This window comes from Gopherus flavomarginatus, chromosome 12, assembly GCF_025201925.1.
Source record: "Gopherus flavomarginatus isolate rGopFla2 chromosome 12, rGopFla2.mat.asm, whole genome shotgun sequence".
NCBI lineage: Eukaryota > Metazoa > Chordata > Testudines > Testudinidae > Gopherus > Gopherus flavomarginatus.
Genome location: NC_066628.1, coordinates 36,364,069 through 36,391,359, shown reverse-complemented (window position 1 = coordinate 36,391,359; position 27,291 = coordinate 36,364,069). Strand labels below are relative to the sequence as shown.

The window sequence follows — 27,291 nt, the reverse complement described above, 5'->3', positions numbered from 1 at the left end:
ACTGGCTCCACCAAGCATCGTAAAACCCAGCTCCTACCTAGCACTTTTAATCAGTAGATTTCATAGCACTTCACAGATGGAGACACGGAGAGGTACAAAGAAGGGAAGTGACTTGCCTGAAGTCACCCAAGCAGGCCAGTGAGCAAGCCAGCAGAACTCAGCTCTCCCAAGTCCCAGTCCATGCGCTGCCCACTGGCAGTGGTGGTGATTTCCAGAGCAGAGTAAAAACCTCCTCGTCTGAATAAAGGTGGCAGGATCTTTAGTTCTGTTGCATGTGATATACTCACCACACGGGGGAAAAAAAGTACAACCAGAGCTATTCACAGAGGCAAAATTTAATGGCAAATCACCTTTTTCTCCTTTATTACATCTTAATTAGCCAAACCAAAAAAAAAAAAAATTGCAGGTAAAAAAAAGGAAGTCACACAGCACTTTATACATATATGGTAAGCAACCCAGCATTCACATCTGCACGTGAACAACACACCTCTAAGCACGGCCTCAGTAAGAGCCACTTCCATTGTTTGTTTTTAAATACTGTACAGAATCAAGGCTACAAACTGATTTTGTAATATTTCTTCCCCACCCCTCCCCAGCACTTAAAACAGTTACAGGCTGTTCTTATTTGTACATCGCAGTCTCAAGTAGCCAGTTTTAAGGCTAACAATATGCATCATGCTTTGGCTTTTTGTGTGGTTTTTTTAAATTTTTTAAGGTTTTGCCTTTTTAAATTTTGTTTTTAACCTTTAAATATTACATACGTACACCAAAAAAATTACATAGTTGCAGTGTGCTCAACAGCAATCTCAGACCCGGAGCTTCACATGATCAAAAGCTTAGAAAACTTGTAAACCTCTGTGCGCATCTCAGTTAGGGGCAGACAGCTACGAAGAGCTAGGAAAGCTCCAGCTTTTAAGGGACAGGAGAACCTCCTCGCTACCCCCAACCTCCCCAAGGCCAACAAACAAGAGCTTTCCCAGCTGAAACCTCCAGGATCCTGTGCAAAGCTCTTGGTTATGATTAGAGAGGCAGACTTCTTAGGAGGGGGAAGGAACCATCTGGCATACAGTCAGGCTGGCTCTCACAATGGCATCTCTTCTCCCACCACCTTCCTCCAAACAGATCAATTCCTACAGCTGGCTTTTGCTGTGGCAGCTAGAGACCCCAAGGCACGTGAGCAGATTCTGTTCTCTACTTGTGTCTTTCTAATAAGCAGCTTGTCAATTTCTCCTCCCCTGTCCCTTTGCAGAGAGAGGAATGCAGTGACACACCAAAGGAAATGAGTCTGTAAGTCGCGGTCTGGCCTTCAGTACAATGAGTAAGATGTCTAGCAATGTGTGGAGCAACCCCCTGCACCAGATGCCTCACTCACCCCCAAACGACAACATCAGTTAGCATCCAAGCCCTGCCCTTTTACACTGGAGTCAGTTTTCTTGCTCATGAAATGCTGGCTAGTATGGAGGATAGCCAGGAACCACTGCACCAGACCCAACCCCACAATGCTACTGCCGCTCAAGCCTAACGTGCGGCCACCCCCACAGCTCCCTAATCCAGACCTGCAGCTCTCCTGAGCAATCGTGGCAGCTAGTGCGGAGGATTCTGCAGTGTTGACGTGCAGACCAGAGTCAGTGTGTGAGAGACCCCGTCCCAGTGGCACACTGCTCCAGCGGGGAAGTCCGACCCCAGGCTGGATGTAGCCAATGGGACTCTTATCAAATTTCTTCCAGTGGACAATGGGCAGTCGAGCTCCAAACCCATCCAGGCAGCTGGGAGCACGTTGCAAATGTGGCGAGAGAGCCTGCTGACGCTTCCGCTCTCAGCTTCGAATTCAGAACCCCGACAGTCCCTGGCTTTGGCAGGGGTAACAGTGGTGGGAGAGCTGGCAAGGAGGAATTTGGCTTGGTTTCCTGTGAGGAATTAGCCTCATTTCCCATCTTTACTAGCCACGCTGAAAGACAAGCCTAGCTATTGCTTCCACGTGGAAGCCTGGCATCGCTAGCTAGTTTCATCCGCTGGGGAGGACACAGCTGGCCTGCCTCTGTGGCGGAAAATGGGCTTCTCTCACCTACGTCAGATGGGAGTTTGCTGTCAGGCTCGACTCCTGACAAATCAAGCCGGGCTTGACGAGGGGTCTCCAGCAGCACACAGAAAGCACTAAAAGCAAGCTGCAGACACCCTGAATAGGATACCCGCAGATAGCACTGCTTTCATCATACCCCCTTCAAAGTACTCAGTGTAAACCCCTCTCCGCTAACGCACACGTCCCACTAGCCGTTTCCTATAGCTACCGGGCAGCACCGTAGAGGGCACCACGGATGTACATGCAAGGTCTCCAATGCTGCCGGCTTCCGGCCTGTGCAGGGTTGGGGATGAGCAGTGGCTCACACCGTGAAAGCTGTGTTTGTTAAAGATGCGGTGTCCTACTGCAGCCCGTGCTGCCGCAGCAGGAGTGAAGTCACACCGCACAGGTACAGGTCTATACTTGTGATCTAGCCTCAGGAACAGCTGCAGTCTGAGAAATTTATCAACAGCTGAAGAGGTGCAGAGGGATCAGCGGCACTAGGTTTAACATCCAAACAGAAGCTACATCATCTACCCTAGATCCACCTTTGCTGCTGATCAGTTGGACTCAAGCTGAAGCAGTGCACATGGGGCTCCAAGGCTCCTGCTGGATGGAATAGTGCCAGCAGGAAGCTGACTCATGTACGTTTGCAAAGCGCAAGCAGGTGTGGCAAGGACAGGGAGTGGAAATGTGTTTACTATTTTGGAGAAATTACTTCCAGGCGAGAGATCAGAGGGCCAGGACCACAGGGAAACCCCAGGATATTGCCCAAGGCTAAACAGGAGCCTGTCTAGCACTTCATCTCTGCACCCTAAGTACCAAACAAAGGAGTGGGTGAGCTGAGAATCTGTCAGTGACCAGCTATGTGAAGGCACCTCATAGGGAGCAGGAGACTTTGATGCAACCAAAGTCTAATGTCAAAGTATTCTCAAGCTGGAACAGACTTCATGAAAGCCACAAGACGTGGTAGTGAAGGGAAGTGGAAGGACTGGGAGGACACGGCCTCTCAGCATCGGACACCACAGTAACCATACCTTTAGGGCTGAAACCCAACTGGAACATTGGGGTCAGACATAGCAGCCAGGGGGTGGAGCCCACTGTGCACCGAAAGATGCCCAGGGACCAAAGAGCACTGAGGGTCCCAGCTGCAAGACTGCTTTGGAAGGCTCAACTCCTTACACTTCAGGATCAAACGAGCGTGAGGAATGGGGGAGGGGTTGGGGGAAGTAAACAGCCAGGAATGAGCTATTTGAGCTACGGCCTTCTTTATAAACCCACCAAACTGGGGAAAAGAGCTGGGAATGAGCAACATAAGTTTATTGGGAACAGCGTTGGCTGATTTCCTTGCTGCTTCCCCCTTCTCTTCTGCACCTGTCTGCCCCTAACCCGACGTTTCACTTGTCCTCTCTCCACTCAGGGATATTGGCCTCTACTAAGGCAGCTCGATACTGCTGCAAGACACCACGGATGCTTTTAATGAACCCCTTGGACAGAGGGAAGAGGGGAAAGCCGATGTCAGGGTAACCGCTCTTCTCGGGGAGGAAACTCCTGTAGCTCTTTCTCCTTTTCTTTGGTTTCACACTAGGCTGCGAGGCAGAGTCCTGGGCGGCTTTACACTCGTCCGTTAGGTCTCTCGCCAGGGTGAGCCCTCTGGCGTGGCTCATGGTCTCGGAGTCTGAATACTGATGGCCGTCGCTGGCCGCGAGTGTCGAGGCTCCACATCCAGAGTCTTCCAGCTCCTCCTTCCCTTCTAGTGCCAAGTCGGAAAATTCGGCCGCCGCTGCTGCCCCCAGCTCCTGCTCCAAGGGGCTGCTGTACTCGGCCTGAAATCCCATACTGTCAACCGGGCTCTCGGCCAGGGTGCCACAAACAGAAAGGAGAGAGGAGGAATCAGCCCCATTGGCGTGCTCGTGGCTCCTTTCCACCAGCTCGTTGGTCTCTAGCCAGGACTCTATCCGGTAGACCAGGCGCCAACCGTTGCAGCGGAAATGCTCGCGGATCTCGTGCTCGAAGACTTCCACCGGCTTGCGCAGCATCTGCATCATTGACTGGACCACGCGGATCAAGGCCATCTCGTTGTAGCAGCGGCTGTTCTCGTAGCCCTCCTGAAGGCCCCGGTCACTGTCAAACCCTGCCTCGTTGTAATAGGGCTCATTCACTAGGATCAGTCCTGCCAGGAGAGAGGGAGAGCGAAGAGTTAAACAGAAACCTCACACTGACCTGAGATCTACAGGGGGAGCTGCTGGGCTCTGCCTTTGCTGAATAGTGCTGAGGCCTCAATCTATCACTGCCCTCCCCACCAGGAAGCCCCCTCCAGCTTCGGCTGCTGCCATATTGACCCCTGAAGCACAAAGATGGCAAGCAGGGATGCAGGCAGAGGGAGCAGCAGAGCAAGGTTGCCATGTTGGACTGGTAACGTGTGGCAATCCGGGCAGATGCATGTCTAGCTGCTGCACTAGCATTTCATTCGGCCTCTGACGCTGCTTGGGACACTTGTGAGAACAGGTCTGGTGGCCTCCTAGCAGGGGCCGGTGATCATTTTTCAGACTACAGGAACACTTGCAGTGAACTGCATAGGCTTGGGAGAAGGCCATGACTGGACTAGTAACAGGTACAGATGCTAGCTCAGCATGGGTGAGGGACAAGGTGCACTGCCAGAACAGAGAGGCACCAGAAGAGTCGATGAAGGGGGAAATATTTCACAGGCCTTGCCTGCGCTGGGGTTAGCTCCCCACTTTTCAGGGACAAACGCTTGAAAAAAAATGTGGTAACAGAATCAAACCATTCCCTAAAGTGACACCCAACGCTGCTTTCAGTGCCGACTGGGCCACATTTTGTGCTTTTCCTTTCCAGCCACTGTGTCTGGCACAGCTGTGGGCAAATCACCCACACCGAGCTCTCCAGCTGACATTTTAGACTGGTTGTTCTGCCTGTGTGTGGTGATGACACGGCCAGCGCCACCCTGCTGGCAATGCCCCCGACTGCTTTAGTGCTCCTGACGGTGGGGACATGACATTTCTCCCACGACCAGGCAACAGAAGGCAGAGGTCTGAGGCTGCGCTCGCAGCATTAACAAATCTCTCTGGTAATCCAGAGAAGTTTGCAAGAAGTTGATATTTTATCCTCTAAATGGGGATTATGGGCTCTGTAGACAAGAAACAGCCTTTCTGTTCTGGGAAGACACCCAGAGGGCTGAGAGATCAAATACCATAGACCAAATACTCCCAAGTCAGGCCCTGGCCTTTCTGGACAGCAAACTGCTTGCTAGAGAGTTTCCAAGCAGGGTTTAGCAGTACAGGCTGTCTTGGTCAGGCAAGTCAGTGCTGCAGGGCCTGGGCATACCTGTGCTTCCTTTCAAAAGCCCACAGAGCAGTTTAGGAACCAGTGTGTAAACAACTGATGTGGGCAAAAATAAACCAGATGCTGGCAAGGCTAGTGACTCACTGCCTATAAAGAGAAGGACCCAGGCTCAGCAGCAACCTCAGAACCTTCCTCTTAGGAGCTTTTTTAGGTGTTAGCAGCTGGCTGGAGGCGGCTGTGGTTCACCTTCCCAGGCACAGGGCAACAAGCAAAATGCTAGCGAGGCCTGCTCTTGCAGAGAGGAACAGGCTGAAGGAAAGTTACAGGGATGGAAGGCAGCCAAGTCAGAGGGATGGGTAACAGCTTGCCCTGCTGCTTTGAGATGGGCAAGTGTGTTCCTTCACACAGCTCAGCAAGGCAGCAGGCGGAGGGGGGGTGTCTCAGTGTCCCTCCACTCCCCACCGGCTCTGCAGCTGCATTTACCTTGGATAGAGATGAGCACCTGGAGAAGGCTGGATTTGCTGGTCCACCTTTCTGTGCCCTGGAACACACACACACACACACACCACAAGTTATCACGGACAGCTTCTCATGAGCAACAGCGAATGCAGCATACATTCTGGTCAGCATTTAAAACAGAAAACAGGGGAGAAAACAGTCTTCAGACTGCAGCTTATAGTGACCAAGGTGCACTCAACATTTGCTGCCTGGGCCCAACCCCAGCTGCATTTGTGCACACCTATTTTAAAAGGCCTGTGGGTACAATGATGGGCCGACTGTACTGGCTTCAGGCTGGGCAGATACTGTGGAAGCTTCCCCTGGACAGCTGCTTGTACACCTTATGTGGCACCTGCCCTGCTCCAGAACTGGGGTCTCAGGAGGGGCCTGCACCAGCCCTACTGATTGTGTCATTGGCTGGATATTTGTTGTGGTGCCCAAGCAGGAATGAGACACCCTTCCAGCCCTAAACTCACTGTGCCCCCTATGTCCTTGCTAAGCCTCTTTCCAGCATGCCTTGGCTGCTCACCGCACAGAAGGAAAAAAAAAGGCCAGAAAGACCAAGTCTCAAAGGGTAGGAGAATGACCCGTGTTCACACTATGATCCCTGCGCACACCCTCAGTCCCAACAGGGGCCTGTGGCTAATACTAGCCAGTCCACAGCTCATCTTCCAGGGACAAACATGGGTTTTGAGACACTCTTTCAAAACCTGTCTCAAACACTCCTTTTGGCTCTATCCATCTATCCAGACTATCCGGCCAGGTTCAAGCCCAATGCAGACAGGGCCAGCACACAGCTTGGACCCTCATTCCCCAGTTTGCTCTCTGAACTGGAAAACCATCAGGCCTCTAGGGCCAGCAGGAAGCAGCAAACCCCGCTGCCTAGTGGTGGAAGTCTGGCTCCGTTTAAAAGCCATGTGCCATGCAAAGGGACTAAAAACAGCATTACCTTTCCTATCCAGGTCCCCAGAAGGCTGACGCAAACCTTGCCATTGTCGTACAGGTTGGGGTTCAGTCTCCCGCTGCACTGGGAGAGGTAGCGGAAGAGAGGGGGGACAGCCGGGTAGATGTTGGGTAACTGGATATCGAACAAGAAGAGGCCGTCTTCGTAAGGAGTGCGTGTGGGTCCTTTAATAAGTGCTGAGAAGAGATCCTGTGAAGAGAGGAGATGTGAGCACAAAGAGGCAAAGGCTAGAGTGAATGCCAGGGCTGCCCTCTGTCCAAGGAAAAGAGGCAAGCCCTGGTAACAAGGCAGAGCTGAGTTTGAGGGGTGGGGGAGGAAGAGCTAGGGGCTTTAATTAGCTTAATACTAACTGGGGACTTGGAGACCTAGCTCAAGCCTTGCAGATCTCCTGCGGGTGCTAGCTTTGGGCTGTGGTCTTTCACCTGAGAGACACTGAACTTCACCCATCACACTTCCACTCTGCAGGCCCAGAGGAGTGATCTGAAACAAGCTATGCCCGCTGCCTTGTTGGCTCCCCACCCGCTCACGCTCCCTGCTTGGCCTCATTACACCGCCCAGGTTTATTTGGTGAAGCAATTTTAGTATCAGATTCCCACCTACTCGTTGTTTATTACCAGGGCTCTTGGAAATGCAAAGGGAAGCCAACTTACTGTAATTATAAACTTCTGCCAAGTGTAGATGCCTTGACAGCTCAGAATAGGGATTAAGTCTGAAACTCCCTCCTGAGCCTTAACTATCAGGCTACTCCCAGTCACTCTGCTAACACACAAACAGACTGGAGCACATGGACTTGCCATTCTGTCTTCAAACGTCTTGACCATGATGCCATCAGGCAGAGAAGTTGCCAGCAGTGCCATTTCTTTCCTGACTGTGCTGAAGAACTTCTTGGCTTCTGGTGGTTGGAACTCCATTTTCTTAAACGCGTGGGTATCTAAGGAGCGAGGGAGCATTACAACCCATCAGATTACAGAAAACCCTCCTCCAAAATCAAATGCCTTCAAAGGGAAGTTTTTTCCCTCCCAACAATTGTGCCCAGTGTCATGAGGAAGAGAGAGAGAAGATACTGGTCAGTGAAGCTGGGGAAACATGGCTGTATTATTATTGGAGATCTCAAGCCATGAGTTAGCAGCCAGGCGCTACAGTCACTATGCTGCGACCACTTCTGGGCAAGAATTTACACCTCAGCCGAAGAGCTGTGTTAATAGCCCCTTTTTCGCCACAGCTACAGGCTCAAAGCAGAGGTTGGGTATGTTTTCCCAGCTGACCTGTCCAAGATGATCTGTTTGCCAGATATCTGAAGCTGTGTTGCCACCGATGCACCACAGAACCAGGCAGTCTTGTTTATTTCTGGCAGGTGAAAGTTGGTTTGAGTCAACAAGGACCACTGCACTCAGAGGAGGCACAATCGATACAAGATCAGCAGCTGTCTCCATTCTGCCTCTCACCCTCCAGCCCTCCACCTTCCCGCAGCCAAGAAAAACTCATTTCAAACTTGGTTACAAGGGGGTTTTCATGCTGGTAGGTTGTGGATTGCAGCAGCCAGTAGCAATGCTGGAGTGCCGATCTTTGAGGTAAGGGATTCCTACAGTGCACACTGCTGCAGAGCGTCCAAGTCAGAACAGCCAAAAAGGGAAAGAAAGGGAACCTGTACTACAACCATGTCACATGTGACAAGGCTCTGAGCACGTGCAAAAGACCCAGGGTCACTTCCCAGACCAGACTCCTCTATAGATAGAAAGGGGCAATTAAAGGAGCCTCCTAAGTGACTTACAAATTCCAGGTAGTAATGCCTCTCCCCTTCTCCTAGAAGCAGGGCCACTGAGAGAGAGTGAGTGACTGCAGGGGACTCCTGCTGGGGCACAGGAGTCTCAATGGGGAAGGCAATAGAAGAATCTGAAGACTTAGTCTAGCCCCAAGGTGTCACACTCACCTGGGGCATATTCCAGCACAGAGAAGACCTCCCCCTTGGCACTTGTGAAGGTGACTCCAGGCTTGCCTCCGCTCTGCTGGCAGAGCACTGGGGTCTCACTAGGCCACTCCGACCTCACCGGCGTCTGCGCCTCAGCTTTTTCTTCTTTCTTCTCTGTCTCCACCATAGCTTCCATCTTCTCCTCCTCCACAATGGCCACGTTATCCAAGGTCTTCTTCAGATTCTCCTGCAGTTTTTTGATGTCATCCAAGAACTTCTTCTCCCGGGTGGGCTTTTCGGGCTCTACTGTCGGCGAAGTGGGAGATCCCGTTAGCAGCTGCTCCACAGTCATGTTCTTCAGGCTCTCTAAGATCTTGATGGCCTCCTTCAGCTCTCGGAAACTCTTGGGTGCTCCCTCTTTCCCTGCTTTCTCTGCAGTTAGATCAGCAACCGCCATAGCCACGGCACCCTGCACTTGTTCCTCTACTTTTTTCACCTCTTCTGCTACAGGTTCCTCAGGCTCCGGCTCTTCAGTTTTTGGGTGGTCGTCTTCCATAAGGCCATTGTCCGTCTCCCAGCTATCACTCTCATCCTCCCATTCATCGGAGGATGCCCCGCTGGTGCTGCCATCTACAGAATCATAGTCAGATTCTTCGATCTCCGATTCTATGTTGTACAAGTGCTAAAGGAATCAAAAACAAAGAAGTGAGGTGGCATAGGGCTGAAACGAACATGCTTTATTTACGGTCATCTTGGATGGAGATAAATCAGATATCTGTTAAAAGGAAACGGGCAGTTAGATACAGTGATCCTAGCAATACCAAAATCTCCCCAAAAGGCAATTTCTCCTTTATCTATGTAATGTGGATTCTATTTGAGCTGAGTCCTACATTTATGAAGTTCCTGTGAGTTGGGTTCTGAATCAGCATTTCCCCTCCCCTGCCAGAAAATAGGGTGTTTGGGAATAGCCGGGTCAGTTTTAAAAAGAACACAGCTGTCCCAAAAGCTGGGGCTTCTGTTGCAGACCAGAGACAGCATGCATGCTAGAACTGCAAGACTGAAGTCCCAGCTTTCTGAACCCCACACAAATTTTGCAGATGTTAATGTGTCAAATTTGTATTTCTGTTTTTGCAACTAAGCCAGCTGTTGTGTGAATACAATACCCCAGCTTGGCTATGTCTGCATTCCATGCATCTACAGAAACAATGTCTGAACTAGCTAGAATGCGCATGTTTCACTATCTTCTTGTGTGGCACATTGTAACTGCTATCGGTGCTCAGCTGTGAGTAGTCTCCAACCACTGTACTTCACTGCCACTTTTTAAGGTTTAATTGGGATAAGGAAGCCTTACAGGAATTGCTTACCTGACTGTTTTATAAATGTGCTTTCTCCCTACCCCTCTTCACTATGTACCCTGAGGGTATGTCTACATCTACAATTTTGCAGCGCTGGTTGTTACAGCTGTATTAGTACAGCTGTATAGGGCCAGCGCTGCAGAGTGGCCACACTTACAGCAACCAGCGCTGCAAGTGGTGTTAGATGTGGCCACACTGCAGCGCTGTTGGGCGGCTTCAAGGGGGGTTCGGGGAACGCGAGAGCAAACCGCGGGGAAGCAGGTCTCCTTCCCCGGTTTGCTCCAGTGTTCCCCGAACCCCCCTGCAAGCAGATCTCCTTCCCCGCGGTTTGCTCTCGCGTTCCCCGAACCCCCCTGCAAACCGCGGGGAAGGAGACCTGCTTGCGGGGAGGGGGTTCGGGGAACGCGAGAGCAAACCGCGGGGAAGGAGACCTGCTTGCGGGGAGGGGGTTCGGGGAACGCGAGAGCAAACCGCGGGGAAGGAGACCTGCTTGCGGGGAGGGGGTTCAGGGAACGTGAGAGCAAACCGCGGGGAAGGAGACCTGCTTCCCCGCGGTTTGCTCTCGCGTTCCCCGAGCCCCCCTGCAAACCGCGGGGAAGGAGACCCACTTGGGGGGGGATTCGGAGAACACCGGAGCAAACCGGGGAAGGAGACCAGCTTGATTACCAGAGAGGTATCCTCAGGTATGCTGGGATACCTGCTTATTCCACGGAGGTCAAGAAAAGCGCTGGTAAGTGTCTACACTTGATTACCAGCGCTGGATCACCAGCGCTGGATCCTCTACACCCGAGACAAAACAGGAGTACGGCCAGCGCTGCAAACAGGGAGTTGCAGCGCTGGTGATGCCCTGCAGATGTGTACACCTCCTAAGTTGCAGCGCTGTAACCCCGTCACCAGCGCTGCAACTTTGTGATGTAGACAAGCCCTGAGAGTCTAGCTTCCCCAAACTCCATCACAACCCCTCCCCCTCCACCCCCACTGTTGCAGCTCTAAGTTTCAGGGGACTTGTGTGTGTTACATTTCTCAAAGACAGCCTTGCAAAGCAGACATGAAGATGTATCAACTTGGATACAAATTGGACTCATCTATCCCCCCGTTTGCCATGTGTGGCGTGGGAACAAAACCGAACGGATAGCTCAGGACAAGCAGTAGTTTGTAAGGTGTATTAAAGAGGTTTGTACAATGGTAAGTTTTAATCCCGAACTTCTGAAAGTTAAAGTGATGTTGCATAAAACCTATACAGCTCATAAAAAGACACACTGATCACAGTAGCTAAAAGCCAGGCATGCAGATGTGCTGTACAAGCTCTCCATACACAGAGCTCTGCCAAGGAGCCTCAAAATCCCCACCTGCACCAGCACAGTTATGCCAGTCGCAGGCCACTCAGTAACCGATCGCCAGCTAAGGTTAAATCCCGGGGAGCTAGACCAAGGCCACCAGACTTCCTGCCCTTGTGGCCTACCCCATGTCTGAGTGGAAAGGCTGCTTCGTCAGCCAGTTATGCCATCTTCATGGTTATTTTTAGCTCCACTGAAAGTGCTCAACCAGCTAGTCTCTGGCACACGTGCAGAAACGAAAATTACAGTTCTCAGCAGATAACTTAGGATCTCGACATTCACCCAAGTCCTGTAATTACATGTTCAGACAGAATCCCAGGGAACAGAGTGACATAGCTTGCTGTAGAGGCGCGGCATGAGAGCAGCTCTTTGTGGAGCACACACCAGACCTTTCATTCTGCCTGTGATCCGGTCACATGTGACAACAGGGGGAAGGGAGACAGCAGACTGCTTTGTAACATCCTCTTCCATTTCCATAGTGCAGGCACTGACCATTCTACTGTCATTAATGCAGAGCTGCTTGAGGGGTTTTTTTTGTTTTTTTAAAGTCTTGATCATCAACTGCTTTCTGGACATGAATGAGCTTCTGTAGCAAGAGAAGCGCTGTGTTCTGTGCTGCTCTAATAGGGGATGGGACCCTACAAAGGCAGGTATTCTATTTTCTTTAGAATGTCTGTTGTCACTAAAAAAGACGAGAGGAGAGGAGAGGAGACAGGACTAAAAGGAAGGCAAAGACAGGCATTCGAAGAGAGCTCAAAGAGCCTGGAAACAAAGATGTGGAATACAAAGTAAAGTGGTTCATTAGGCAGTGGATTAATGCGTTGTCTTTCTTGGCTTTTGCACCGTGCTCACCTCTAACTGCTCATCTGGGGAGAGATTTGGGTTTGAGGCCTAGGTTAGGTCACCATTTAGTGGTTCTAGTCCAGATTCCGCAGAACTTTCCGCCCATCAAGTTCTACCATCTAATTTAGTGCAATAGCTCAGCAATGGTGTAGCGCTAGGACAGCAGGGGTTTCAGGCCAGACTGTGATGCGTTAGCAAAACAGAGCAGTGACTGGGCTCGAGTGAGGGTCACGGGCAGATCTCGGTGGATAGAACTTTCTCACGCAATAATTGCATGGAAGCCCCATGATTGGATTACTGAGGTGCTGCAGGTCAGGAAGGAGGGTCATTGACAGTGCTGTGTGCATACATGGGGGAAGGGGAGGGAATCTGTCTCTATAGTAACAATCTAGACAACACCACCATCTTCTCAACACTCAGGAGCCATGAAAAGATGTCATCAAATTCAAAGCTAGTTTTCAAGAAAAGGGAGAGACCAAACAAGACCGAGCACTTGTACGTCCAGGATGACAGGAGTGGGAAATCCCCCATCGCACAGTGGGGAAGGTAAAAGGAGAAGGAAGAAACATAGTAAGATTCATTTACACAGACTCCAGCAGTGTTTTTGCATCCAGATAGGAGCACCTTACCTGAGGCAGAATAATGGTCTTGGAGTTGTCAGCCCAGACTACTTCTACTTTGCTGCTGATATCTACGCGAGCCACCTGTCCTACCGAGGGCTATGGGAACAAGAGCAGCAAACAAAATATCACAATCTCTTTCTTAAGTACAGAGAAGGAAGGCTTTGAGAAATAGCTTTTCTCCAGGTAACTGAGGCAAGTAAACAAGCTTTTGGCATGGGAATCGAGTGAAACCATGGGCTGCACCAGGAGCAACCAGGCTGCTGAGATTCTATTTAGTGGGGAAATGTTTCCATGAAAAACTACCTTGGACACTAGAAAGTCACCACCTAGGGAAACGGTGAATCATATTATATTATAGAGCTCCAATTCGTGAGTATGGAAAGTATTTTTGATTGGCTATAAATGGGATCCTACCACCATTTCTTTGGCTTAGGGGGCCATCTAGTGGTAGTTCTAAGAATTTTGATTTTGAGCCAGCTCAGTAGAAGGAAGACACACAGACTCTGCAGTGTGTTCCCGGAGCCCAGCACTTCTATGAGAGCTAGGGCCTGTCTACACAGCCCATGGCAGCCAGCCACCCAGCCTAGGCTGACAGAATCGGAGTAGAGGGGCTTGCACTCATGCGCTAAAGACAGCTGCGTAGACAGTGCTTTGAAGTTGCAGCTCAGGCTGGCCCTCAAGCTCTGAGGCTTAAACGCCAAACACGCCACATTTGGCTTTTTAAATCTCATGTTTAGTGCATTCAGAATAAATAGCTTCTTAAGCTGGAACAAAGTTTATACAGACCAGGTGAGCACCTTTAGATGTGTATTTCATGCTGCTGGAGCTTAGACATGCTATTGCTACTTGGCCTATCAGAGAGCTGAGAAGTCTTCCTACACTTTTACCCTGCAGATCTGTTAGTGTAAGAGTCACTTCCAGGGTCTGCAAGACCTGCAGCCCTAAGGAGGTCCACTACCAGTGAACAGCTCACGTTCTTTCCAAAAAGGAGGTACCCCTCAGACCTCTCCTGACTCCTTAATCCAATTTAAGGATGTAAATTCAGTTTATAACAGCAGCCTTATTTCTCAAAGCAAAACAAAGGTCACTAGCTAGACACAAACTGAGCTTCAATCTCCCTTTGTTTGGGGCCGCCCTGGACTTTCCATCTTAGAAGTGATACTGAAAACCCAATGTGGGATCCCTGCACAGATACTTGCTGGATTTAAATTAAGTCAAACAAATTTCATTCTCCATTTTTGGTTTCAGTTGCTTCGACTTTCAGGGCAGGTTTAATCCACGTTTCACCGTCGAAAGAGGACTTCAGTGCGACCTCGGTTAAAATCTGAGATTGTGCCTACTTAGGCCTCCAGGTTTATATCTTCATCCCAGTGCCCTTTGACTCCGTCCAGGGTGGACAAGTGCCTTGTACACGTGGGACCTTTCAAGCTAAGCTGGGGGCAGAAAACATAGCAGCATCAGGCAACACGAGAGGCTGGGATTTTCAAAGAAGATTGTGGGCACTGAGTGCCCAAATGGGACTTGAGGACTCCAATTCTTTTAGGTCCTTTAGGAAATCCAGCTAAGATGACTGCAGGCTGCTTCAGGCAACATGAGCATGCCTGAGACTCACCTCATCTTCCTTGGCCAAGGCTCCCTCCTCGGCATTGCCAATGCGAATCACGATGTCGGTGGTTCGGAAGCGGAAGTCGGGGTGATCAGCAATATCGTACACACTCACTTCCTCCTCCTCCCGCATCAGCTGGTATTGGACAGAACACACACGCATTAGCGCCAAACTACTGTACTGATTTCTAGATTCTGCTTTTGACACTTAAAATGCTTCCTGCATCTGCAGTTTGGATCCCAGCTCCCATGGCCACTTGACATCTTGTGACCATGCGCTGCTAACTCTCTGCTTCTACAGCTGGTGCCTGCTGCTGTATTCTGCTATTTGATATTACATGCGTCACCTCAAAAAAGATACTAAGGGGTAAATTAGTGTCTTGTCTTTTCACCGAGTTCATCCTCACCTTCTCTCTTAGGTTTTATGCTGTGTGAATCATGAGCCAATGGGAAACATTGTACAGCCCCTGTGAACATCCAGCCTTCACAAAAAGAGCTAAAGGGTGAGCTGAGCTGAGCCAGAGAAGACAGGACTTCTTTTGGACACAGGTTCCATGATCTCCAAACCATCACAGCTGATAGGGGGGTTGGATAAAAGGCTCATCACTTTAAATAGGAAATAGTATTCTCCCCCCCCACCCCGCCCCAAGGTGTCTCACCTTTGCTTTCGCTCTGAGAAAAGCACCACTATTTACTGGCATGAGGAATTGGTGTCAGAGACAGGAATGTGTCTCTGGGGCAGTCTGAGGTTACGTCTACACTACAAATCACTTTGGTATAACTTCCATCGTTCAGAGGTGTGACTAAACCACATAAAGCTATACCTGAGCAACGTAAGTTATACCGACATAAGTGCAGGTGTGGAGAGTGCTTCTCCCAGCGCTTCTCCCACCAACATAGCTACTGCTACTCACAAAGGCAGGCAACATTAAGCTGACCCGAGAGCTCTCTCCCGTCGGCTTAGAGCACCTTCACCAGACACACTACAGCTGTGCCCCTGCATCAGTGCAGTTGTGCTGCTGTAAGTGATGTTGTGTAGACATAGCCTGAGAGTTTGTTCTAAGCGTTCCCTAGCCCTGGTCACTTGTGCCGCAGTGCACCACCCCGCAGGAGGGACAAAGGGAGAACAAGCCAGGTTTAGAGGAGGCCACGGCAGCACTCCTCCAACTTGCCAACAGCCTAACAGGAGCCGGCAAGATGAAATGCTCCGAGCTCCTGGACTTGGTGGGGGAGGAAGATGTGGTCTGTAAATGGGAGCGAAGGGTCAAAAGTGCTCTCATTGCGTTTTGGACAACCACTGAGCGACGGGCTTCTCTGCCAACTAGCAGAGGCAGAACAAGTCAGAGGCCCAGCACCAGAGCTTTGAGAAATCAACTGTGGTTGCTTGTTTCAGCACCAACCTCTCTCCTGGCCAAAGGCTAGTGATGGCAAGAGTGTACGAGGACAGAAATTCACAGATAACTGAAGGGGAAAAAAACAGCTTTTCCAGGATGATGGGGCGTGCAAGTCTTTGAACATGTCTGCTCTGTGCCAGGTCACCACCTGCAGAAACATAGGCTACGTCTACACTGCATGACTCTTTTGGTGGTGTGTAGAGTATATAATTGGGTAGCCCCCCCCCCACTAGCACAGGTTTAAGTAGCAGTGTGGACAGTGAGGCACAGCTTAGGCAAGTAGAGCACAGACACACCTGAAGGGAGTGGGTGTGTACCGAGTACATACCCTACACAGCTCTCTCCTCACCCAATCCCCACCTTCCCACCTATGCTGCGATTTTCAGCCATGTAGTGTCCCACTGCCTCCCTGCTGCTGAAGCCTTTCTTCTCTGCCACAGCCTTTCACTGACACAAGTAGCTACACCCCCAGTGTGGATGTGGCCTGCTTTTCACAGGTGCGTGTAGCCACACGTACACTTTGCACTGCCTCAAGAGGTGTGCAGAGAAAAACGTCCCCATGACCAGTCTGACACCAGAACAGTACCATGCCCCACTCCCCTAATCCCAGAGGTGACTCATTTCAGGGCGGAAGCGTACAGAGTAAGCGCTGTTGTGTACTTCACTCCTCACAGGCTGCTTCACCTACCTCAACATCGTCTCCGCTGGCTTTCAGCTTGAACCACTTCACCACACAGGTGCGGCCGATGTGGTCGCCTGACTGCACCACTCCGTACACAGCAGGGTCCTGGGAGGTCTGAGCTTTTGGTCAGGGTGGAAAGGAGGAAAATATCCAAGTGAAAAGCTGGACCAACAGCGACTGTTCTCATCCCTTTAGTCTGATCAAGCAGCTTTGTTTGATCTTTCTTGCAGCAGCACCAGGGGAAGTCACCTCTGGCTTTACTGCGAGGCATTACAGCCCAGCAGCTCCACTTGAGACAGGAAAAATCAGGAGGCTGGATCTTGTTACATTGCAGCTAGGGGTTGCCAACTGTCAAATTGTGAACCCATCCTTCACCTGTGTGCAATGCCAGGATGAAAGCAACAACTGAGCTGGGGTATTCTGAGCAAGTAAGAGAAGAGTCGTAACTTTAAAGGGCCATCTAGCTAGAGGGTGGGGAGAGAGAGATTTGGGGTTAGCACACTTGTCTGTGGGGATTTGCAGTGCCTGATCAGTGACCACTTCACCTTGATGCTCTGCTCTCTACACTATTCAAAGAAGAGCCAAAGAGTCCAATTCAAGTTCGAGTACTGATGGGCCAAGAGGGCTGCCTGGGATGGGCCGTAGTGACAAGGTGTGTCTTCCTCCATGATCATGATTTCCCACAACAGCTACGTTCCATTGGAACAACGAAACTAGCAGTCAATAAGGGGAGACCTGTGCGCAGGGAACACCCTTTCACAGAAGCTGGACTTGGACTGCGTCTGCCGTCAATGCCTTCATGTAAAACTGACAATAAAACTCCTCAGTGGGCTTTATGGAGTTTGATTCCTTTCTCTTTCCAGGTTATGAAGAGTTTTGCCTGCAGTAGGTTGTGGGGTTTTCTGGGGGGTGATTGGCAGGGAAGGAGGAGGCAGGAATTCCAAGAAATTTGTCAGACAAAACTAGAACTTGGGCCTGACAATTTACTAGAAATTAATGAGATCTAGATGCTCGTTTCCCCTGTGCAACTTTGGAAGTCTCAGCCTCCATCTCTTGCTTCCACAAGCAATGCCTAACCCACAAGGACATAGCATCTCCAGCCCGAGGAACGAGATACAATGACTAGAGCCTGCAAATCTGCAGATATCAGCTTTTTATCTGTGGACCTTTTTGCAGATCGGCTGCGGATTCAAATTTAGTATCCGCGCAGGGCTCTAACAATGACCATTAGTAAAAGTGAACACAACATTTATCTCTAACTTAGCTTTCCAACTATTTATATTATATACTCAACAATTAGAAACAATCCCTTGCCCCCAGACAAAAGCCCTACAACCAGAACAATTTACTCCTATCTATGGGGGAAGAGGATGAAGGGTGATTAAAGTTTTGTTTTTTTTTAAAACTCTGAGGCTGTGCTCTGCCATACTCTGCTCATCACTGTCTGAAGAATCTAGATTAGATGAGGTCCTGAACTGCTGCTAGGGAAGAGGGAGATGCATGCAGTAGTTTAAAGCTAGGCCAAGTGCCATTTGTCCTTCACATTCATGAGCACTAAACTGCAGAGAGTTGTCTCTCAGAACCGTTACTTAGCTCCTATGCCTTGGGAAAGTCAGAAGTGAGACGCTCACCTACTTCTGGTGTGATTTGTTTCTTGTGAGGAAAGGGTAAGAAAAAGGCCACTTCTAATCACAGAAAACTCTTTAGCTAAATATAGTCGTCTGAGAACCTTGTTGGGAAGGCCATCCAGGTAAAGCTAAATAAACTGTGTGCAATTCATTCTTTCATTGCTCTAGGCAAGTAAAAGATCATGAGAGATCCTTTAGGGTTCCCAGGGAGACGGGAGGCTGGTTGTGTGCTAACCCAAGGCTGGCAAATCCAGCTCATCCCCATCTGTTTCACACAGGTTCAGCCCTATATAATACAACTTCTTGAAGCCTACAAACTATGTATATGTAGAGTTACCCGAGCCATAGTTAAGTGCTTGTTTCTTGCTACACATTTGCTCTTGGGTGCAATGACTGATTTTATACTAGAAAACAAAAAGCAAAAGGATAGCACTGGAGTGCAGAGGATGGTCTCATGGCAAAAGTACTGGCTGGGGAGTCTGGAGATTTGGGTTCTAGTCCCATCTCTATCACTGTCTCAGTGTGTGACCTTGGGCAAGTCATTTCAGCTCTGTGTCTCAGCATCCCTGTCTGTAGAACACAGACACTACTCTGCCCACTTCCCAAAGGGCTTGTGAGACCAGACTCATTAATATCTGAAAAGCACTTTCAGAGTAGACTGAAGTCATTGGATTTTTTTGGTGTGTTATTGATTTTAACTGCTCAGGCACCTGCAACATCATATGCACATTTTAAAAATTCAAACCAAAATAGACACTTGCAAAGCTCTCTTATTCCTTGTAACAAAAAATGATGATTTGCTTTTTCTCCCAGAGCATATCTTTCACCAAGTACCTCTTTTGTCCACCACGAAGTCCCCAGGGCAAAACTCATTGTTGTCCAGATGATGGACCGGGAACAACTCGTTGGAGCGAATATTGGTCTCCACAGTGCCATCCTGCCACATCACATCAGCCGAAGTCATCGTGGTCACCACTTCTACAGCAACTCTGAACATAAAAGAGAGCTTTAATGAAGCTGCCACCTGCAGAGAGCAGAAGAGAATAAGCAGACTCCTCTGCCAACTGACTTTACCCATTTTGTGGGCTTGCCCCAATACAAGAAGCCAAAGCTAAGTGCACAGAGCAACAGTAGGAAAACCTGGGCTGCCAAACACTCAAAGTTCAAATGGGCACCCATGTTTCACACCTGGCACCAGCAAGTCAAGAGATGGGGTTTTAAGGTCAGGAACCAATAGGCTGAATGGGTTCAGATATGTCTGCACGTCCATTTATGGGAGAGATTTTCATTCACCACAGATCTGAAGTGATAACTTTTTCCCTTTGTAAGTCTGTATTTCAGGAACTTTTACGTTTCAGGAAGTAAATGCCACACTCATTTCACTCTCACAGGAGCAAATTTACAAAGATACTAGAGTACACAAAGCTGCACGCCAGCTGGAAGAGGGGTGAGATGGGGAACCTCAGCAGGGAAAAATCTTCGGTTCCAAAGGCTTGAAGTGCCTTCTATCTGGCGCTCTGCTGAAAGTTCTGAGAAAATCTTTGAAGCTGGGGCCATGGGGATGAAAAGGGAAGACTAAAGCTGCATTATATCTCAGCACTTTGGAGACAGATTTGACACTGCCTCTTCCTTTGAAAAGCAGAAGGGCGTTCAGTTTAAAGACAACAAAAAAACTTTACTTCCTGGCCATTCTCACATGCGATCACTTCTACTGCACAAAGACAAACCCAAGCATAGAACAATCCTGTTTTGGACACAAGGGTCTCATCTTCCTGCCCCCTCTCGTTTTTAAACCTAATCACACATACCCTTCCCACCGCCAATTCAGAAGCATTTGCTACAGTGCAGAGTTTTCTTTACTCAAATACACCCATGGGTGCACATACTGCCATACAAAGAACCACATTGAAAAGCATTCCTGATTTGGATCAGGTTAGCAAAATCTATGGCGCAACGGTGACAAGCTACTTTTGCTAGGGGCTATACTCAGACCTTCAATAAAATATTGAATTAGTGACCAAGCTACTGGACACTTACATTTAATATTCCCTAACTGAAACCTTTGTTGAAGAAGAATTAAGAACGAAAGCAAGTTCCAACAGGATCCAATGAACATCTCCAGAAGTTACACTTCACAAAAATTCTACAGGTTAATCCTCTCCTGGCAAATATTAGTGAGAGCCTGAAAATGAACAGGTAAGGGATCCAGCCAAGTCCCCATTGCCCTAGAATCATTCAATCATCCCATCAAGTCTTAACTCTGCCCCCATTTTGTTCGGTAATGGCAATACGCTGCTGGATGCCTACTGTTGAGGAGATTAGCTTTATTCATCCTTAACGTACAAAATCTGTTGCAAGTAGTATATATAGAACGATGGGCAGTTTCCCAGTTCCTCTTTGCTTCTGGACCCTGTGGCTGGGCAAGCACCTCTTCTTCCCCCTCAGAGAAAGCGGTACAGCACCTCCTTATAGCACTATTCCAGCAAACCCTTAGTTAACCCCATCCATGGTTCCCACAGCGCAGAGTACACTCAATCACATGCTATTTTTCAGATACACTCTTTACGGCTTTTGAACATCTCTCCTTATTAAAGTCAATGAAAGCATGGAGATATTAGAAGCTGTAATGGGCAAATAAATAAATACAATAGGATTTCCTTTTTTAGAGAGTCAACAGCAGAACGTCTCAGAAAAATTCTACCATGGGAGGAGATATGTGGCATGTGACATTTCAGGGGGACTTGTTTCTTTATGGGGAAGTTGGAGGGTTAGTGTTGAAAGGAAGGTTTATAATGGGAAGCCAGTTTCAAACTTTTTAAATGAGTTAATCGCTGTTTGAAATGAAAGGAGGTGGCAATGGAATCCCCTAGTGGCACCCACAAAAGCTTCAGATGCTGCCCTGATAAATCTATACCCATTTAACAACCTAAGCTAACATTACAGGCTGTATTGCTTTCATGCAGTTAGAGGCACCCATGTGGCTGACCCACCAGATCTGGTACTCCAGCTGCATCGAGCAACATGTACGTTCCATTCACTTCACGCTTTCCAACAGCATTTCAGATGTTGTGCCTACAAAGTCTCATCAGTTCTCTGTATGGTTATTCAAGCAATAGTGAGACACCCAGGGCATTTTATGGTGGTTAATGACCCAGCTGCCATATAACCCCTTTAAGGGCCACCTAGGGTTTCATGCTCTACATAAAATAACTTTTTACACTCTCCTTGCAGCAATGTCATGACTTCAAAGAGCCCCATGGACTATGTTCTATATGTTTGCCTTGCAATGGAGCCATCTGTCCACAACTTAGACAAAAACAGGTCCCTGTCCACTGCCTTCTTCATGTCAGCCGCAATCAGCTATCAAAGCTGCCCATCTGGGACCCCCTTCAACTGCACTAGAAAGACAGAAGTTGTGTGTGTAAGGGAAATAGAGGCTACATACTTATTGATGCTGTTTCCAGAAAATCCTAGTCCTTTCTGGTACCTTTCATCTTGCTCACTTGAACACTGCTCCCTTGAGCTCCAATGCTTTTGAATGCTTCTCCCAGGCTTTGGGAAAGTATTCCAGAGCAACTTACACTGAAGCAAATGGAGATAATCGAATGAACAGTGACTGAGGTATACTGTTTCCCACATTACTTCTGTGCTACCAGATCTCCCTCATTGTCACAGTTCACTTACTCCTCTCTGAGGAGATTCTCATCCAAGTATCTATATTTATTGCCAAAAAGGGGTGTTTGAAGCATGGATTATGCTAACTCCCTGGATGCCGACAGACTTATTTCTCCAGTGCTCTTGTGCTGCAGTTTTTTAAAACTCTGTACAGACGGTCCCTGACTTACCCAAGGCCATTCCGGAATGCCTTGCGTAAGTCGAATTTTGCATAAAAGTCAGGAACGTATACCCAACAATTACACAAAAAAAAAAAAGCTTACAGAATTTCTGGAACTTTTCCCTAAGTGCAGATATGCATAAGTCAGGTTGGCGTAACCCGGGGAGAGTCTGTATATGAATTTGGTACTAGTGAAAGATGCTAATTCTATAGTCCTGAGACTGCAGCACAGATATAATATGGGCCATGAAAAGGCACTCCTCCACAGCCCCCGACAATGTACCTCAGTGCTATTCTGGAGGGATCATTTACGCGTGACTGGACAGAGTTCAGTCTCCATCTCCATCCCTCCTTGGCCTCTTTGCTGAACTGCCAACAAGGGCATCATTTAATGTTGTATTTAGATGAAGCTCTTTGGAGCAGTATCACCTCTTCCTCTCTGTACGCACAGCAGCAGATACCTCGGGGGACTGCGCTTAGTTGAGGCCTCTAGGCACTACTGGAATACGATAGTATTGATTTTATGTGATGTGGACACCTTTCCATCTCCAGGTAGACTGAAACCAAACACATTTCACAACGGGCACTGGACAGCCATCAGAAGGTAACAACTGTGTGTTATTCCCAAGCCGTGCTCTCACATGACGTGCAAAAGGACACTCAGCTGGAGCTGTATGCGTACCTGAACTTGTGTTTGCATTTCAGAGAACGGAAGCTTTAACAAGGTGATTGACTGGGGATAGAAATCTGAACCTACCTGTCTCCTGGTTTAAACTCCCTGGAGATCTTAGTCTTTTTCTTCTTATGCTTCCGCTTCAAGTTTTTGATAGAGAGGGGAATGCTCTTCTTGCGCCCTATGCCGCTGCCACTCTGGGAAGAGGCAGTGGAGCTCGCCGAAGAGGTCACAGAGCTGGTGTCATCTGTGTCGTCGGCTGCCTCATCATCGGCATCTTGTTCCATTGACTGGAGCCTGTAGTCAGGTGACCCATCCTCTTTCAACAGGAAAGGTGGCTGCTGTTGTCGCTCCGCTGCTGTGCAAGAAGTCTCCTTTCCCATTTCTTCAGGCTGCTCCTCTTTTATCTCCCCCAGGTTTAGTGTGCCATTGGTAGAGTCCCCTCGTTCACATTTGTATCTGGTTTTAAGTTCTTCCGCTTTTTGGTCAGCAGCTGCAGTAGACTCTCCATCGGGCGGTTCACTGATACCCTGAGAATCTGGGGTGCATGACATTATCTTCACAATCTGTTTTTTCAGCAACCTCCTCACCTAGAGAGAGCAATGCTGGCCAGTAAATAAACTGGAGTCTGGGTGCCTGTGCACACAGCAATCATGTTACAGATCCAATAGGAGGGATTATGTACAGACAAGCATGTGACCCTCTTTGGCCCTTCTCACACTCCACCTATCTCAGAGCATTTTACAAAGCAATGAGCTATTGCTAATGGAGTTACCGTACTAGCATAGGCAGCAGCCAGGGAGACTATAAATAGTTCTACGAAGAGCAGGGGATGCTGGCTAGGGCACTGGGTAATTAACTTTTGGCATGACTATGCAAGAGTCCAGGTGGAAAATCCAGGTCCAATGGCTCTGTAATAAAACTATATACAGTTTATACAGGAACTTTCATAATAAAAGGCACTAAGACACTTAACAAAATTAACTAAATGGAATGTACAGAGCTATACAGGCGGCTCATCTCCTTGCCACTGAAATGCAGCTACCCTTGGATGGTACATGGCACTTAGTCGTTTGTCAACGTAAGACAATTCAGCACAGGAAGTGAACGCTTTCCCCAATGTGTTGCTGTACTGGAGATTTAAGTGACCAGAGTAAGATTCTGCTTGGAAACCAAGTTTAACATCTCTAAAGTTATGCCAATAAAAAAAAATGGGTTCTTTAATGGCCCAAGTTGTCCGGACTTCAATATTATGCCAAAAAGATGGCACCTCTAACACCATAGCTGCCTGCTGGCACTTTGCTATGGCACTGGCTTTGTAGTGCTGCAAAGAATGCCACCAACTGTATGTCTAATCCCACTTCCTGCACCATGTAGGTGTTCCCAAAGGGCCTCATCCAAATAACTGATCCAGCCCAAACCTGCTCAGCTCTGTGCGATAGGATCCTTGCACGAGGTGACATGATTGTAAGCACTGCCGAGCCATTACACCTTACTGGGTCACATTTCATATACCATGCAACTTTTATGGGAAGATTTATGTCTTAAAAGGAGCATTTAAAATCCAGGCTACACGAATCCCAACCACTCAAGCGGATGTGTTTGAAATACAAGTTGTCCAAGTGCCTGCCTCTCACACTCCCAGCTAAGCTAGCCCATCACTTTCCTGGGAGCACACCTTCTTAGCGACTGATCCTTCCCCCAGAACACAGTTTCTCTCTGGACATTCACAAGTGATTTTTGCAGGTTCCACTTTGGCAGGAAATACATAGAGGCATCTTTCGCCGAGCTGCCTCTGTGCGTGGTCGAAGCACCCCAGACGCTTTACTCTGTTAAGAGCGAGAAGATGAAAACCGTCACTTCCCCAGTCAGTCTCAGAGCAGGAGATAATGAACACCCTAGCGATGAGTAGTACCTCCACATGGGTAGCGGGTGCATCAGAATATGCATACCAGTCCTATGCATACGCCGATGTATGCGCGGTCCATGTGGGTGGCACTAATTAAAATGGGAACAATTTTGCATTACAACTAACGTTTCCCAGGAGACTAGAGTTCTTTAGTCTCTCTCACACTCCCAGAGATGTAAGGGAAGGGTATTTCCAGGCCACCTGGGAACTGGCAGGAGAAGAGAGTAGCTGCCTCCTCCACATATAAGGGCTAGTTACTCTTGTCAGCCTCTCAGAGAGAATTAAAAATAGGTCTTAATGGTTGGTATTTGCTTTTTCTTTCTGTAGGCTGAAAACTCCGGCTTCTGAAGCTACCTTCAGGTGGGATTGCACTGCTCTGTTCTCCTACAGAGTTACAAAACTCACCTACCCTCTTTTCTCACTTCAGCGGAGTACCTTATGGCCAACACAAATACCCTATGGGCTGTAGGGGGCATCAGATGCTCAACACTGGCACAGCTCCTTGGCTGGCCAAGCAACGTTAGCTGCCTTCCCTTCCCACTTCTGAAATAGAATTTGGAGCTGTAGCATTCAAAGGTTCAGTCCACTGCAGCTAAATGAGGGACAGAAAGGGAAGAGGAATTTGGCTGCTTTCTCCCTGCTGTTCAGCTGGGGAGCACTTCTATTGGAGGAGAGCTTGAGACACCACCCCTTCTGCCATTAAACTAAAAACCTGCACTAGCCAGTCAGATGATGCTCCCCTGCTGCTGAGAGACAGGAATAAAGCTCCCTATGTAGGGTGCTGAAGACAAAGTTGGATTTCTCATGTCTATCTGCTGGGAGAAGGGCACGTTACCCACTGACTGCCCTGGCATCTTAGGATGGTGGGGAACATGGATACTTTAAGCAGATCTCACCTGGACAAGTTCTCCTGCGTGATTACCGAAGGTGGAGGACTAACACTGTCAGTACCTCCAGGACAGAAACTTTTAGTGATCCAAGTAACCTTTAGTTCCACCACTTGTACCTGAAAAATGAAGCAGAGAGGAAGGGGAAGGAGAATGTCTCTTTTTCCAGGAACTTTATTGAATCAGGTTCCAAAGCCTATGGATTTTCAACACAGAAAATGGTTTTCGCTTCTAGATGGCCGGACCTAGCCCCTGGATTTTTAAGAAAAACAGCCGTGGGTGGCTTCTAATTGTGCTTCCGCACTAGGTAAGAGTTAATTGCATTTATCATGCTCCTGTAGTGCTCAAAATACAACAACTAACGTCTCAGGGGGTTCCAGTTCTTCCAGGAAGATTGTCCCTGTTCTCATAGTAAGTAGCCATGTATCTGCTCACTAACCTCTTCCACCACCACTCTGAACTTGCTCTTTGTGCTCAGGACGGGCTTCACACCTGAAAGCCACTGCACACTGGAGAAGACTTTTGAGGGACCAATGAGGACTTGCCCAGGATAAAAGCCATATGAGTCATCAAAGAAAAGGCCCTGAAAGAAAAAGGCAGCATAAGGGAACTGTGTGTCAGAGAGCAGCTGATGCCTCAAAACATTCTGTTGTCATGACATGGGATTTCTGCATTTCTCTTCCCTCGTTCTTGATCACTACAGATATCTGTAAGCAAAGAGACCTGTCTGCAAGTTCCCTTGCTTCTATGCATCATTCCTTTGCTGAAGTCATCACATCAGTTTCTATAGCAACACAGTGAATATCACACATACACAAACAAGGGATTTCAATTTAGTGGGGAAGAGGCAGAGGTACACACAAAAAACAATTATCTTGATTTCATGCAGTGTTCTTAGTAACAAACAGTGTGGTCTAAGCACTGGGGTGGGCAACAGGAACCCCAGATTTCTTACACCTGCTCTCACAGGGACATTAGTGGCTTCTGGCAAATCACTGCTTCCCCTGTTGCAAAATGGGAGTAATATTGCATATGTACCTGAAGGCCCAGTTAGGCGGATTTACTTAATATTCATAGGGTTTTTTTGTAAATAAAGCGCTAGGAACTAGGAACTGTACCTTCTGGGACAACCTTTGTTCATGACAATTGGGGTGACGCCAAGCATGGCTCAGGGGTTTTAGACAGCAATCTGATTCATGTGATCGAATTTTTGTACTGATCATCATATAAAATCTTGTAATTTGTCAAGGGTACGTAAGATTAGTGCTGTAGGATATAAATCATAAGTGCCAAGAATACATATAGGAGTATTGAGCACTAACTTAACAGTAGTGAGAAAGAACAAAAGGAGAGACGTTTTCAAAAGTGACCTGTGATTCTAGGTGCCTCAGCTGGACATACCCTGAACTTCAGAGGCCTATTTCTGAGGAAGTACAAAAAGCCACGCTCCGGAAATCCTGCCCCTTTAAAGGTATCTCACATTGGGCACCCAAAATCACCAGTCACCTCTGAAAAATGTAGGCCATGATATAGTAAAGAGGCTGAACTTATTCTGCATTCAGAAGCAATTTACACTTTGGGACCAGATGTTTGAGATATTGGACAGCAATTAGATTGAGACTCTCCTCAGTCCGTGGAGGATGAAGTCCCTTAGGAAAAGATACCGCATTGAAAACTGACACGCCACTTGGTCTTCAGCAGAGACATCACATTCTTTAAGGAATGTGGCGGCAGGTCACTAGGATTTTGCTTAACTCTAGGATGCCGGCAGAATTTCCATAGGATAA

At 48.4% G+C, this 27,291-nt stretch overlaps 1 protein-coding gene across 3 annotated transcripts in view; it reads right to left on the bottom strand.

The window, feature by feature from the left end:
* Positions 1 to 1,160: 1,160 nt before the first annotated feature.
* The window catches only part of UBE2O (ubiquitin conjugating enzyme E2 O), an 89,003-nt gene continuing 62,872 nt past the window's right edge, over positions 1,161 to 27,291 (bottom strand). For 2 of the 3 annotated variants that reach the window (XM_050919225.1, XM_050919224.1), the window contains 13 exons: positions 25,944 to 26,087; positions 25,514 to 25,623; positions 24,387 to 24,537; positions 22,793 to 23,298; positions 19,035 to 19,189; positions 16,579 to 16,691; positions 14,504 to 14,632; positions 12,898 to 12,987; positions 8,755 to 9,415; positions 7,619 to 7,755; positions 6,810 to 7,013; positions 5,846 to 5,903; positions 1,161 to 4,232 (listed from right to left, as the gene is read on the bottom strand). In XM_050919225.1, the coding sequence (XP_050775182.1) occupies positions 3,457 to 4,232; positions 5,846 to 5,903; positions 6,810 to 7,013; positions 7,619 to 7,755; positions 8,755 to 9,415; positions 12,898 to 12,987; positions 14,504 to 14,632; positions 16,579 to 16,691; positions 19,035 to 19,189; positions 22,793 to 23,298; positions 24,387 to 24,537; positions 25,514 to 25,623; positions 25,944 to 26,087 (3,234 nt within the window). In that variant the 3' untranslated portion in view covers positions 1,161 to 3,456. The remainder of the gene's footprint in view (positions 4,233 to 5,845; positions 5,904 to 6,809; positions 7,014 to 7,618; positions 7,756 to 8,754; positions 9,416 to 12,897; positions 12,988 to 14,503; positions 14,633 to 16,578; positions 16,692 to 19,034; positions 19,190 to 22,792; positions 23,299 to 24,386; positions 24,538 to 25,513; positions 25,624 to 25,943; positions 26,088 to 27,291) is intronic. The other variant, XM_050919222.1, reaches the window with a different exon arrangement.